General features: G+C 46.7%; 1 protein-coding gene across 3 annotated transcripts in view; it reads right to left on the bottom strand.

The window, feature by feature from the left end:
* The window catches only part of STK32C (serine/threonine kinase 32C), a 184,532-nt gene that overhangs the window by 17,715 nt on the left and 152,299 nt on the right, over positions 1 to 14,518 (bottom strand). For all 3 annotated transcript variants that reach the window (XM_020973073.2, XM_020973072.2, XM_020973074.2), the window contains 5 exons: positions 9,428 to 9,579; positions 5,721 to 5,894; positions 2,665 to 2,702; positions 1,014 to 1,103; positions 450 to 553 (listed from right to left, as the gene is read on the bottom strand). In XM_020973073.2, coding sequence (XP_020828732.1) covers positions 450 to 553; positions 1,014 to 1,103; positions 2,665 to 2,702; positions 5,721 to 5,894; positions 9,428 to 9,579 — 558 coding nt within the window. The remainder of the gene's footprint in view (positions 1 to 449; positions 554 to 1,013; positions 1,104 to 2,664; positions 2,703 to 5,720; positions 5,895 to 9,427; positions 9,580 to 14,518) is intronic.

Raw genomic sequence — 14,518 nt, 5'->3', positions numbered from 1 at the left:
AAACCAGGACTAGACCAATGATGAGACAAACTACTCATTCTTCACTTTATGGAAAGGTGATAGACTTAGGGTGCCCAATAAGACATACATTTTTAGCCTTGGCCAACATGGGAACTAGTTTACTTGTCTATATTTCTTTACTACAAGGGCTTATGTGTGGGTGTGTTTCCCAATTTGGGAAAGGGGGTGGAGAAAATACTTGTTAATTTTTTATAAAGCAAACTAAAATGAAAGTTGCATTTAAAAAGAAACCAATTAAAAGAAAACTGGGTTTCAGATCTCAGGCCCATTACTCCCCCTGTGGGCCTCAGGTTTCATAGCACTCCAAGGAGCTGGATGTTGGACTGGATGATCCCTGAGTGCCGTCCCCAATGCTCTGTGATTTTATCAGACTCAAATGAGTAGCTGACATCAAACACCATGCATATGCCAAACAATGGAAGCCATACCCAGCCACGGAGCAGCTCATAAGCCATCACGCCCATGGACCACCAGTCCACTTCAAAGGAGTAGCCAGTCCCTCTGTTGACAAAGGAATGGAAGATCTCTGGAGCTTCCCCCCACAAAAGAGAAGGCAATGGTTTAATCACCATAGTTTTCATCTACTGCCTAAACAATCTGCTATATGAATTTGGGTCAAGGGTCATGCATGTTTTCATCCTTTTATCATGTAATACTGTGTGACCCTGGATGAGTCACTTCAGTGCCCTAGTCCTCAGCTGTCTCCTCTGTAAAATGAGAGAGGGCTGGGCTTACTGCCTCTGAGGTCTTTCCATCTCTACATCTATGATTCTACTGTTTTGCTTCCCCACCCCCACCCCACTGAAGAACAATTCAAAGTAAGATTTGGGGCAGCAACAATGCTCTTCCCGAGGCTTCACCTCAGTTGAATGGCTCTGCCCCCAGCCTGTTACTTCCCCATCCTCATGGGCACAGCTCCCTTCTCTGATGCATCCATTTCAAAGCTCCGCCAGGAAGCTATTGCCTGACCCTAGCCATGTCTGGTTCCTCACCCATGTACGGCTTGGTTCCTGCTAATGCAGTCGCTCGTTCACCATCCCGGATTATTGTTGCAATGTTAAAGTCACTCAAATGAGCATGTCCTTCAAGGCAAAAGAAATGTTTCAGGTTGAAGCTAAATATCTGGGAGCATACGAGGAAACACCAACAGCCCAAGTAGCTGCAGAATCTGGCTCTCTGTCTTCCTCTGGGAGCGCCCTAAATTCTCCGAATTCAGCCTGCACATGATGGCCGTGGACCATCTCCTCCCAGTGCCTAAGCGGGAGGCTGCTGCGCACCTCATAACTGATGAAGCTGCTTTTTAAAAATGAACTGGTATTCTTTTTTATAACCTTCCCCAAATAAGTACATATATATACCCACATATTCTAACATAACTCGATCTATTCCTTCTTCTCCCCCCCCCAGGAAGCCATCCCAACAACACAGAATGAAAAGGGAAGCTTTCCCGGCTTCCTTCAAGACTCAGATCAAGCCGCCTCATTGTCAAGCCCTCCCGCCACTACAGCCCGCCCTTGGAGACACTTCCATTTTCAGGGGATAGAGAACCACCGATTTTCCCTCCTGTGACTGTGAGTCCTTTGAGAGCACAGACCATGCTTTTGCCTTGCTTTATATCCCTGGCACTCGGTGTAGTGACTAGCATACAGTAAGTCACTAAAAAAATGCTTGTTGAATAATCGATTGATAGAAAGCTCTCCCAGAGAGGACTGTGCCTCGTGGGGTTCAGAGGGAGAGGAATCATTAGCCAGACAGAGCTGGGCAGGCATCATAGGCAGTTAGGTGGTGCTGCGGAGAGACTGTCAGGCCTTGGGGCAGAAAGATCCAAGTTCGAATCTGACCTCAGAAACTTACGAGCTGTGTGACCTGGGCAAGTCACTGCCATTTGCCTCAGTTTACTCGGCTGTAGCATGGAGCTAATAAAGGCCGCTTGCTCTGAGGGCCACATGAAATAACATTTGTAGAGCACTCAGCACAGCACCTGCTGCACAGTAAGTGCTCTACAAATGTCAGCTGCTATTATCATACTGCTAACTACCTGCCTGAAAGGCAGCTCTACAGAAGACAGGGTTCGGCCTGGAGACGGCCCTGGCCGTGGCATCCTGCATCTTAATTTGGGGGGGCTCCCTCTGACATTCCTAATGCTGAGATTCCCCAAAGAAGATGCTTCCCAAGGAGGGTGAATAAAACTCATGCCCCATGGAGACTGAAGGCAAATCACTGGGCCAGCCTCTTTGTTTTACAGATGGGTAAACTGAGGACAGATGACTTGCTTGGGGTCATACGAATGACTAGCCAGTGGCAAAGTCAGTACCAGAATATGAGTTTCTAACTCACAGCCCCATCCTCTGGACAGTAACACTGACCAGGTCAGTCTGAGGGAGGCAAGCTAACTGCCTTCCACAAAGGAGGATTCACCGTGACAAGCATCCTGTTGGCAAACTCTCCTGGGGTGCTGAAGATAGAATTCTACTCTCCCAAACACTCCTGAAAATGTGTCAGAGACCTCAGCTTCTGTGGAAATGGGGGCTGCCTGGAACCAGGTGCCTGGCTGTCAGCTCTCAGGCTCTCAGGGCTGCCCAGACGGTCCCTCCCTCCCATCCCCCACCACCCCCAGACCTGTGGCCAGCCTTGTTTGCTCACCCTGTTCATCCAGGAGAATGTTGTCTGGCTTCACATCTCTACAGAAGGAGAGAACAATGTGTGAGGCAGAGAAGAACTGTTTCCTTATTCACTGATTCCTGCTGATGCTCTTGGGGCCCAGTCAGGTAGTCAGGGGACCCTTGGGTCCCCTTCTTGTTTCTGCACTAGACAAGACCTCCAAAAGTACCTTTTCTTGGCTTCCCTGGACCTTCTCTTGGCTAATTTCTTGAGCTGCCACTGCCACTTTTAGCAGCTGTTTGATCTATCCAAACACAAAATGGGACAAAGGCAGGGGGTGACATTCCACAGATGGTTGTCGTGGGACATACCCTAGAAGGTCTACGATGACTGCTACCACCTCAGCTCAACCCCTTGTGCCCTGGGTGGTGCTATAGCATGGAGAAGGCCCACACACAGCTCCTCTTGCCAATTTCTCCTATTTCCTGAGCCCCTGGATTGACTCCAGCCTCACCAGGTAGAAGATGGGGCCACTGGAATATAGGATGCATTAAGACCTTCCTCTAAGGTCACTCCTCGAAGCCCCCTCAAGGCATACAGGTGGCTCTGGCCTTTCAGAGCCTTGGCCAGTGGAGTTAATCTCTTAGGCCCTGTTAAACTGGGGAGGCTTGACCTCCAAGCCTAGGAGGAAAGTCTCATGTGCCTGTGGTCTAAGGATTCCAGCTCCAAGTGACCTTAGAGAAGTCATTTACCTCATCTCTCCAATGAGGAAGAGGTGACATCCAAGGTACCATTCAGGTCCTAATCCAAGGAGCCAACGAATAGCTCATCGACTTCCCAGAATCATCAGGAAGTTGTAGCCACAGCAACTCGCAAGCTCTGTACTCTGCTAGAGAGACTGTTTTGTCCTGGTGAGGGAGCGTCCATATCAATGAAGCAGGGGGTTCTTAAAGCTATGGAACCCATTTTATGGTTTGTAGATTGGAGGGAAGGAGATGGGGCTTTGCTTCAAAAGAGTCCTGGTCTCACACTGGTTTGTATGTCCCCCCTCCCCCACTAGATCCCAACGCCCTCAGTCCTTGTCAAGAGGGTTCCCTGAGTCCTCACACTGTGGTCTCCACCTCCCCAGGATGAGCCACTATGCACTGAGTCCTATGGGTCCATGGATGCCAGACTTAGAGCCCACCTCAAGGTTGGCTGGACCTGGCATGACGCAGTGTCTGCTGGTAGAGTCTCCAACAGTCCATGATGAGGCATCAGAGAGTGACATTAATGCTGTTATTTTATCTTCCCAATTACATTGGCTCTGAGCTAATATAAAAATAGTTTGGATTCTGTGTGTACACAGCAGATGGGCTCAGTGATGAGTGGTGAGTGATGGCAGGAAACTAGCCCAGGATTGAAGCAATTGGCTAAAGAGAATTCCCACATAGATCAGGATGGCTGACTATATCTGCCTGTGGACAGACAACTCATCTGGGTCGTGGTTAATTTTCCCCCTGGAACATGATGTAAGTACCTTGGATAGATCTATTCTGGGTTCACAGAAACCTACACCTCTTGGCCAATGAGTATGTGGCAGATGCACGTCCACACTCAGCTGTTAATCATCGGTGGGGGCCCAATCCTAGCGTACTCCTTAAAGTCTCCAATGCAACATGTGCAATTCTTCCTCTTAAACCCACTGCTTTTCCCAAACACCCCCACTTCTATTGATCCTTCTTGGTTACCCAGGTTTGGGATCTTCCCTTAGAGCCGTCCTTGGCTTTTCACCATCCCTCACCCTATGCATCTAATCACCCGATAAGTCTTGTCTCTGCAATGTCATATTCATCCCCATCATTCCCCTTACACTGCCTCTACCCCAGCTCAAGCTTTTATCAGCTCTCGCCTCAATGATGACAACTGAATGTTCATCAGAACCACTGCTCCTTGTCTCCCCTCTCTGGGATCCATCCTCCACCCGACTGCTGATGTGACCTTGTGACCTCATGGTTCCCTCCTCAAGAAGGTTCACTGGCTCCCTCTTGCCTCTAGAGGAAAGACCAATTGCTCAGCTTGCCATCTACACCCCTTGTCAACACATCCGCCATCCACCTTTCCAGACTCAATTCACATATATGTGTCCTTCCTGCACTCTGTGTTCAAGCCAAACCAGATTGCTGGTTGTTCACCAAACACAACATCCCATCTCTCACCTCCATGTCTTTGTACATTGTTTTTTTTTTTCAGTTGTTTCAGTCATGTCCGATTCTCCATGACCCCATTTGGGGTATTCTTGGCAAAGATACTGGAGTGGTTTGCCATTTCCTTCTCTGTCTCATTTTACAATGGGAAAACTGAGGCAAACAGGGTCAAGTGACTTACCCAGGGTCACACAGCTAGTGAGTGTCTGAGGTCAGATTTTAACTCAGGTCTTCCTGACTCCAGGCCCAGCACTCTATTCACTGCAGCACCACCTAGCTGCCTTTGCACAGGCTGTCCCCATCTCCTGGAATATTCACCTCTTTATCTCAATCCCTTTGGCTTAGCTGAGGTGAACCATCTGACATAAGAACTTTCTGATTCCTCCAAAAAATCCTTACTATTTATTCTTCATTTTTTAAATCTGTGTACATGCTGTATCTCCCTAGAAGAAAGTAAGCTCCTTGAGGACAAGCACTGTTTTGTTGCAATCTTTGCATCCCCAGCCCCCAGAATAGACCTGAATGAGTAAATACTTTTTTGGCAGGGTGCACCCTTGTGACTTTATCAATGTAGAAGAGTTCCAGTGAGGAAATGCCTTTCTTTCATGTAGCTTATGGTCTTGGGGAATCACCTGGACCATTGAGGGGTGTCCAGGGTCACCCATCCAGTATTGGAGGCCAAGCTTGCAGACTGCTCTGAGGCCCACTCTCTACCCACCGGTCTGCACTGCCAATCTAACTAACATGTCTTGAATTGAATAGAGTTGAAGTGAATCCAAACACACTCATTGTGTCAGTGCTTTACTCCCAGGGCTGGCTCTGATTGTGCTGAGGCACATCCCCTCCAGTGAGCCCAGGATACATTAGACAAACAGCATCTGTGATGACCAGGCTTGTATGGTGGCCATTTACCTGTGGATGATGTGCTGGCTTCGCAGGTAGTCAAGAGCAAGTGCCATTTCACAGATGTAGAGCTTGACTGTCTCCTCTGTGAACTGCACATTCTGCTGCAGGTGATAGCGCAAGTCCCCTCCTAAGAGCAAATCCACCACCATAAACATGTCTTCTTCATCCTGGAACGAGTACCTGGGAGGAGGAGGTGAGGACAAGGCCAGCAGGGCCCATCAGCACTGCTAGCGTAGAATAGCTCACATTGCCTTGATACATGCTTGGGTCACAACAATGTTGCCTAGACATGGCAACTGAGAAGGCTGCTCCCACCTGGGGGCTCATGAGCATCTAGAAACTAAGCATGTCAATAAGAAGGCCCCTCACTCCTAAGATAATCCAAGCCTGGCTGATGTTTGATTAGATGGCCACATCACAGAATTACAGAATTATGGAATGTGGGAGTTCACAAGTACCTCAGCAGCCCAACCAAACCCATAAAGAAATGGGTACTCCTTAGGATGTACCCAATCAGTCATCACCCAGACTCTGGTTGAAGACTTCCATGGAGGGGGAGATCACCACCTCTCCTTACAACTCAGACCACTTCCAGGTGGCTGTTTAGTGTTAGGAAGTGTCAGTGTTAGGAAGATTTTGTGGACGTTAAACCTAATGCAGCCTCTCTGCTGCTTTCCCATGGCTCCTGGTTCTACCCTCCAGGAAAAAGAAGGACAAAGCTAATCCCTCTTCCATGTGACACTATTTCAAATATTTGATTTGTGCATAAATTAGATTTAAGTGAGACAGAGCTGCATGAAGTCATCAGCCTCACTTTCTCTTGCAGAGTTATCACAGTTCAGTGGCAGGACTGCTGATGCAATGGATGACCTTGGCATCTTCATTGTCTAACCAAGCTCTAAGTGCTTCACAACACCTGCTTCAGCTGCATTCGTGGCCATTGGAACAAATTGTTCTCGTCCACCCATTCCACCAGGGGAAATCTTAGTCTGACCCTCCATCACCCCACCTAACATTTGCTACATTGAGCTTTACCCCAAAGCAGCTGGGGCTCAGGCACAGCCTTCTAGGAGTACTCCAGCCAGGAGAAGGGTGCTTCCATCTAGCCTCAGTTACATCACAGTGAACTCTGTCACAGTAACCAAATTTCTCATGAAGAGAGTCTGAGTGGGGGCCAATCAATAGATTATTGCAAAGGGTGATTGCTCAGGGAAGATATGGTGCATGAAGAGGGAGCCTGAGTCTTCCATCACTGTGTCAGGCCTTCCAGAACCTGCTTTCCACTAAGTCAAACCCCTAGGTTGAGCCCCTTCTCCACACAGGATACTGAGGTCACAGTGAGCAGGGTGAGTTCATTGATCTGGCTACTTATTCTGACAGGCACTCTTTAAAAAAAATGTATTAATTTATTTTGATTTATTAACAATCACTTCCATAAGCTTTTGAGTTTTAAATTTTCTCCTCCTCCCTCCTCCCTTCCCTCCCCAAGACAGTGTGCAATCTGATATAGGCTCTACATGTACATTCCTATTAAACATATTTTCACATTAGTGGTGTTGTAAGGAAGAATTAGAACCAATGGGAGGAACCACCAGAAAGAGGAAACAAAACAAAACAGAAGAAAAAAATAGCAAATAGTATGCTCTGATAGGCACCTTACCCCCACACTGAGCTCCCCAATACCAAGTCTTCTGGTCAGAATCAATACACATATCCTATAATGAGCCATGAGTTTAATCTGATCACCCAGTAAGATGATGTCTGAGCATCTTTAATGAGTCACGTGCAGCAAAGATGGCACCATATATGCTTTTAACAGCAAGCACACAATAGGGTTTCTTGAGGATAAGGGCAGTCCTTCCTGCTGAAAACATGCCTAGCATTGGGCAATCAAAGAATTTAGTCACAAAGCACAGAGGATCCTCACTGAGCCAAACATTTCCCCATGCTCATCTTAACAGAGAAGGCTTTAGGACTGAACATTTACGAAGAGACAGCCCAACCATGCTGGTAAAAGTAGAGGACAGGCTAGAGTCTGCCAAGCACCCACCAAAAACTGTCTACACTGATTGTCTCCAGTTCTTCACATCCCACTCACTGCTCAACCCTTATATGCTGGCTTCTGTATCCACCGGTCAATTGAAATTGTCTTCAAGAAATCACCAGTGATCTCTTTACTGTTAAATCCAGTAGCTTTTTCTCAGATTTTATCCTTCTTAAGCACTTAACAAATGCTTGTTGTTGAATGACTTCTATCTGACATTTGAAACTCTTGCTCACCCTCTCCTCCCCTGGAATTCTGTAGCGCCCTTCCCTCTTGGTTCTCTTCCTACCTGTCTGACCACTCTCACTCAGTTTCCTTTGCTGAATATTCATGTCCATTAACCTTGGGCCCCCAGAAGGATCCCTCCCAGATTCTCATCTATCTCCTTTCTACCCTGTCTCACTTTGGGATCTCATTGGTTCCCTTTTGCTCGATTATCATCCCTATCCGGCTGATTGCCAGATTCCTACAGCCATTCCTAGTCTCACTGCTGACCTGCATTTCTAACTTCCACTTGGGAACAGAGAACTGAGGTCCTGCAGACATCTTAAACTCAACACGTTTACATCAGAACCCATCACCTTCCCCTCTAAACCCACTCTTCCTCCTAACTTTCCAGTTACTGGAGAGGAAACCATTATTCTTGTCCCCCTGGTTGACAGCCTTGGTGTTATCCCTAATGTTTTCATTCTTATCTATGCCATGCATACAATCAGGTACTGTCTTACCTATTCTCACGAATCCACCTCCCACATCCCCACCCTTGGCTGTATTCACACAGCTACCACCTAGTTCAGACCCTCCTCACCTTTCACATGGACTATACTAGGAGTCTGTGTAATAGTCTCCTACTTGGGTTTCCCATCCCACTCTTCTCCAGTGCATCTTCCAAACTGATTGACAAAGTTGACAAAGTGATGGTCTTAAAACCCAGATCTACCCTCGATTAACTATATGACTTTGAGGAAGTCACTGTCCTTTTCTGTGCCTCAGTTTCCTCATTTGTCACATAAGGGGGGATGGACTAGGTCAATGAATAAATAAATACATTAAAAGGCATTGATTAAGTTCTTACTTTGTGCCAAGCTCTGTGCTAGGAAATGGGGGGATACAAATACAAAAAGCAAGATAATCTCTGCCCTCAGGGAACATTCTAATGGGGAAGCCTACACACATAGTGGAGTGGTGGACAGGGACAGATATTTCAGTCTGGGAAGTCATCCATATGACTCTAAGGGATGGGGAGTGGAGCCAAATGGCAACTGAAGTGTGTGTGCATGTGTGAGTGCATGAATGCATGTGCGCACATGGGTGAATATGTATGTTGTGTATGTCTCTGTGTGCATATGAATATGTGTGCATGTGTGTGTGTTTATGTCTCTGTGTGCATGTGAATATGTGTGCGCACGTCTCTGTGTATGTGAGTGTGTGCATGTGTGTGTGTGTGTGTGCGCGCGCGTGTGTATGTGTGTGATTAAGTGACTCCTGAGGTCTCTTCCAGCTCTATGAATTCACTGAAAATTCTGGTTAGCAATAACCCTAAGGCCAACTCAACAGTATGGAAAATGCCCTTTTTCTCCCACCCCTAGAGAAAACCCTCTTGACTGTCACGACAGACACTTCTTGCAAACTCTCAGGCACGATCTCAACACCAAGAGGAGATATTCACCAGAGATTCACCAAGAAGACGTGCTCGATGTCCTGCAGGATCTCCAGCTCCCGGAAGACGTTGCGGACCTCGTCCCTCTCAACACACTGCTGCTTGTTCATGTACTTCATGGCATACATCTTCTCCGTGTCTCGCTTCTGGACGATGCACACCTAGAAGCACAAAGGGATGGAAGAGAGCGTCCCACACAAGGCAGCCGAAGGACCAGGGGGGCTCAAGGGAGCAGCCACTGCAGCCTCCCCCACACCACCACCATTTTATAGATGGATTATGCTGCCCAGAGAAGGGACCTGGCGGAGCCAAAGTCAAATGGCAAGCGTCAGGCTGATCCCAGGCTTGCCCCCATGCCATGCCCTCTGACTCTCAGACCATAGGCCCAGCTTTGCCTAGAGACAAGGAGGGCCATTCCCTGCCTGTGCTCTGTGGAGATCCATGAAGACTTGTCCAAGGGTCTTAAAAAATGGAAAGAGGAACTTCATGTTAAAATGTCAGGCATCTTGTTCAGCAGTAAATCAATCCAAAATTCAGGATAAAGCATCTTGGAGCTGATCTTATGCCTCGGTGGAAAAAATGACTCCAAATTACAAAAATTCAATGTGCATGAAAGCTTTCAGGCACATATCAGCTGTGCTGTACAGAAAATACTTTAAATGGGATTGTATGTCTGGAGCTAGAAGGACTTTAGAGGACACCCAGTCCAAGCCCCTCACTTTACAAATATGGAAATCGAGTCCCAGGAAGGTGAGGTGACATATGGTCCTACAAGTAGTAAGCATTATCAGAGGTGGGATTTGAACCCAGACCTCCTGACTCCAAAGCCCAGGTCCTCTCTCCTGGGGCTTGCTGCTTGTGGAGTAGTGGGACACAGAATCCCACAATCAATGTCTGCTGGGCTCGCAAAATCAATCAAAATCAATCACCTGCCTTGTCTTCCCTTTCCTGAGCCCTGACAGGACAGGACAGGCTGGCAGGGCTTTGAGCACAGGTTGGGTACATGGATACGGCCTGCCTAAGTCCTTGGCTATGTAGAACCCTCTGTGGAGGACATTCTTAGAGCTTTCACATCAACACAAAAGCGTCTTCTGGGCCAAAGGAGTCCGTGGTGCAGGGCAGGAGGTGGCAGAGGGGGTCCCTACCAGACAGTGAGCTGGTCCCAGGCTATCAGCCACTTGTCACTGCCCAGCGAGGTCCCTTCTGACTCTGACATTCTGTGCTGCTCTAGAGGGATCCTTGTAGGGTCTCTGGAGCCAGAGGCCCCTTAGCCAAGATGAGTGCTTGGGGCAGCCCCACTTCAATATCTATTTTCTTATGTCTGGATTTCCCAGCCTTCTTCATTTCATGAATGTGTAAATTCAGAAATAGGGCATCAGAGCAGAGAAAATGATCAAATGCAAAAGCTTACGGTAATTAAATATGTTTTATGAAATGTAATTGCATCCATTAAAAACCAAATCATCTCTTTATTCACATTGGCTGAGGAACTTAGAGCTCTGAGGTGGGGGGGGAGGGGCCTGGAATTATGCTCCTCACTTCCCAGGCTTCGTGACTGAGAATATCAGAGCCCTTCATGCTTTGGCAGCTGGAGAGCAGAAGCCTTGAAGCTCAGAGGGGAATTGGCTGGAGAAGAGTTGAGATGCCAGGCTTCCCTCTGTGGGGGTACATGCAGCTCTGGCTCCACAGAGCCCCATCCATAGACAAAGGCTTGTCTGAAGCCAAGGGGTGCTGGGGCTGCCTCAGAGATGGGAAGGTACAAGATCCACAGGGGTAAATGGCAAAGTGGAGAAATGTCACGATGACTGAGCAGGAAACTCCTTGCTGTGGTTCGGCAGGAAGGATTCTAGAGATCTTAATCGATCAATCAATAATTCATTGGACAATAAGGATGGGCTATGTTCAGAGGGACCTCCACTAAGCATCAGGGAGAACATAAAGAGAAGGGGGCAGTTGTCACAGGAGTCATTTTGAAGGTAGAAGATCTCGGGTCTTGGATCCAACACTTGCTAGCTATAGGACAATGGGGAGTCATTTAGAGCCTCAGTTTCCTCATCTACAAAGTGGGAAGGAAAGAAGAAAATAAGAAAGGAAGGAAAGAAGGAAAGCAAGCATTTCTTTTTTAAGTGCCTACTCTGTACCAGGTTCTGTTACAAATACATCATTTGACCCTCACAATAACCCTGGAAAGCCGATGTTATTATCTCCATTTAATAGATGAAGAAACTGAGGCAAACAGAAGCTAAGTAATTTGCCCAGGGTCATACAGCTAAGTGTCTGAGGCCACAGGTGAACTCAGGTCTTCCTGACTCCAGACCCAGAGGTCTATCCACTGTGCCACCTAGATCCTGCTTTAGGTGGGGGGGTAATATTTACATATTCTATGCTGTAAGTGGGGTGCGGCTTGCCCTGCGTGAAGGAGAGCTCTTCTTGGTCATGTCAATAATCATTATCCTCATGAAACAGACCCAAGCAGAGTGACTGCCAGAGGACCTGATGTTCCCAAAGGACTGTTTTCAGCTGGGAGCACGGCTTGAGCACAGCCATCGAGAACATAAAAATGTGACCTTTTGCAGAGAGACTGACAAACATCACATCCATTATCATCTCTCCAAAACTAAAGAGAGAGTTGAATCTGTGTGTGTGTGTGTGCCGTCTGTCTCTGTCTTCCTATCTCCTAAGTATCTGTGCTATATTTTCTTTTCTCTGTTGCATCTAAGTTATGAAATCCATAGACTAGGAAGACAGAGGTCTACCACCTGTGTCTTATGGGGAGATGATTTTTGAATCCAAAGGGAAACAGGCAGCGAGTACCTTCTTCAGAAATGGTGATTAGGGCGGCAGACACCCCACTCCCAGGAAAGGACAAGAGGAGCAGGGCTGGCCAGCTACGTCTGCTCCAGTCCAGCTGCTTCTGGTGGAGGTGGTTACTCCATTATTTTTCGTGGCAGCCACTCAGCACTTCTGTCCTTGCCCAAATTCCATATGCTCATTGATTTCAGATTGGCGTTTGTGCCTCCCGAAGCTGATTGCCTCTTCTCATATGGCTTCCCAACTCTCCCTCTTTTAGGAATGGGAGGTACTAGCCTGCCATTCACTCTCTAACTGTAGTGGTCATAGGGCCTAGACACCTCCCTAAGGGCTTGATCAGGGGAATGGTGAGCATTTCTTTCCACCAACAGACATTGTTTCTAGGTCTCTGTTACACTTTAAAATACCTTGGTTTCTTCTGGGCAAGACACATCAAACAAAAAGTTCTCCAGGATAAAGTTGTGGTTATGCATGTGAAGAGATTTGCTGGCATCCTGAAGCCAAAGATCAACAGGAAGAACCTGTTTAAAGCAGTTAACACTTGTTGCAATAGCACTCCTAATGCACAACTCTGGAATTGTAAATGTGGATAAAAATGGATTTTGAAGCTATCTGAATGAAAACTGTTATTGTTTGAGAATGAAGGGCAAACAACAACAAACAAAATAAAAACTAAAATAGCAATGAAGCACAGGTCCCGTCGCTGAAAGGCAATGGGAAAAAGACAAACATTTTCTCATCAAAAAGAAGGAAGAGGATTGATAGATATTCTCAGTGCACGTGATGAACATAGGAAATACTATTGAAACAGACATTACTTCATGAGGCAATAATAAAACCTTGACTAAAGACTTGATTTTTCAAGGGTGACTGAAAGTAGTTTGCCCCTAGAGGGAGCCCACGAAACAGCTAAGATCCCAGAGTGGAACCAGTGGAACTGTCTATGGGCAGCATCCACATTAACCAAAGAAAAAGTATTGTGAAAAAGGCTGCGTCCAAAAATGGCTGAGTTGCGTGGAGTTGTTTACAGAGGCAGAGAGGTGGAAGAGGGATTTGTCCTCTTAGTTCATGAAAAACAACAAATTGCTCGTGCACAACTCTCACTACCAGGTCATATTTTGTTAGGTTTTTATCGCTGTTCAGTCATTTCAGTCGTGTCTGACTCTTCGTGGCCCCATTGGGGATTTTCTTGGCAAATATACTGGAGTGATTTGCCGTTTCCTTCACCAGCTCATTTCACAGATGAGGAACTGAGGCAAAGAGGGTTACTCAGGACCAGATCATTGCCCCAGAAATTACAGTGTTAGGATTGTTCATAAAGAGGCCAGACTTATCTGTCAATGTAAATTATGAAAGGAAATGAAAGAAACTGTATAACACATTACCACAAGTTGCACAATTTTAGCACCTACTAAATACCTAGCCAGGGCCACTAAGGGGCACCATAGTGCATAGAGCGTCAGGCCTGGAGTCAGGAAGACTCACCTCAGTGAGTTCGAATCTGACCTCAGACACTAGCTGTGTGACCCCTGGGCAAACCACTTCACCCCGTTTGCCTCAGTTTCCTCATCTGTAAAATGATCTGTGGGAGGAAAGAGCAAACCACTCCAGGATCTTTGCCAAGAAAACCCGAAATGGGGTCACAAAAAGTTGGACACAACTGAAATGATTAAACAACAAATGCCTAGCAAGATATGAGATGGTAGCTATGAGAATGCACAAGGAATTTATTTTTCATGAACTAAGATGACAAATCCCCATCCTACAAATGCAAACCTCAAAATAATTTTGGGAATCCAAAAATAAACCATGACAAAATACCATTGTCACCAACAAAGTCATTGCCCACAACGGTCCTCACCATAGCACCGAACCGCCAAAACCTCAGGAAGAACGTTTGAGACGGCTGTCACGACACTGACCGCTCCTCATCCCTAAACTGCAAAGATTAAAAAATTCAAAACACAGAAACCGAGCAAAAGAAAAGAACAGGATGAGGTCTACATCCTCCCCGTCACCTTGTCTTCTACTGGCGTTGTGCTGCAGGCGAGTCAACGAGCCCCCAAGCTTTCAGTACTGTTACTCAATTAGGAAAAGCAGCGATTTAATTCACCTGTGAAATAGTACACAAGATAGTCCACAAAAGACTAGCAGCTGCACAGAGGTGTGTCCCAGGATGTTTCCACCTGAACTATACCCCCCAAAAAAAATAGCAAAAAGAAGACATGAATGGCATTTATAATAATAATAACAAAGAGTTTACAAGCCAATAAATCATCATAATGAGAG

The sequence above is a fragment of the Phascolarctos cinereus genome, unplaced genomic scaffold (assembly GCF_003287225.1).
Source record: "Phascolarctos cinereus isolate Bilbo 61053 unplaced genomic scaffold, phaCin_HiC Scaffold_3;HRSCAF=262, whole genome shotgun sequence".
NCBI classification, from domain to species: domain Eukaryota; kingdom Metazoa; phylum Chordata; class Mammalia; order Diprotodontia; family Phascolarctidae; genus Phascolarctos; species Phascolarctos cinereus.
This window is presented reverse-complemented; position numbering and strand designations above follow the sequence as displayed.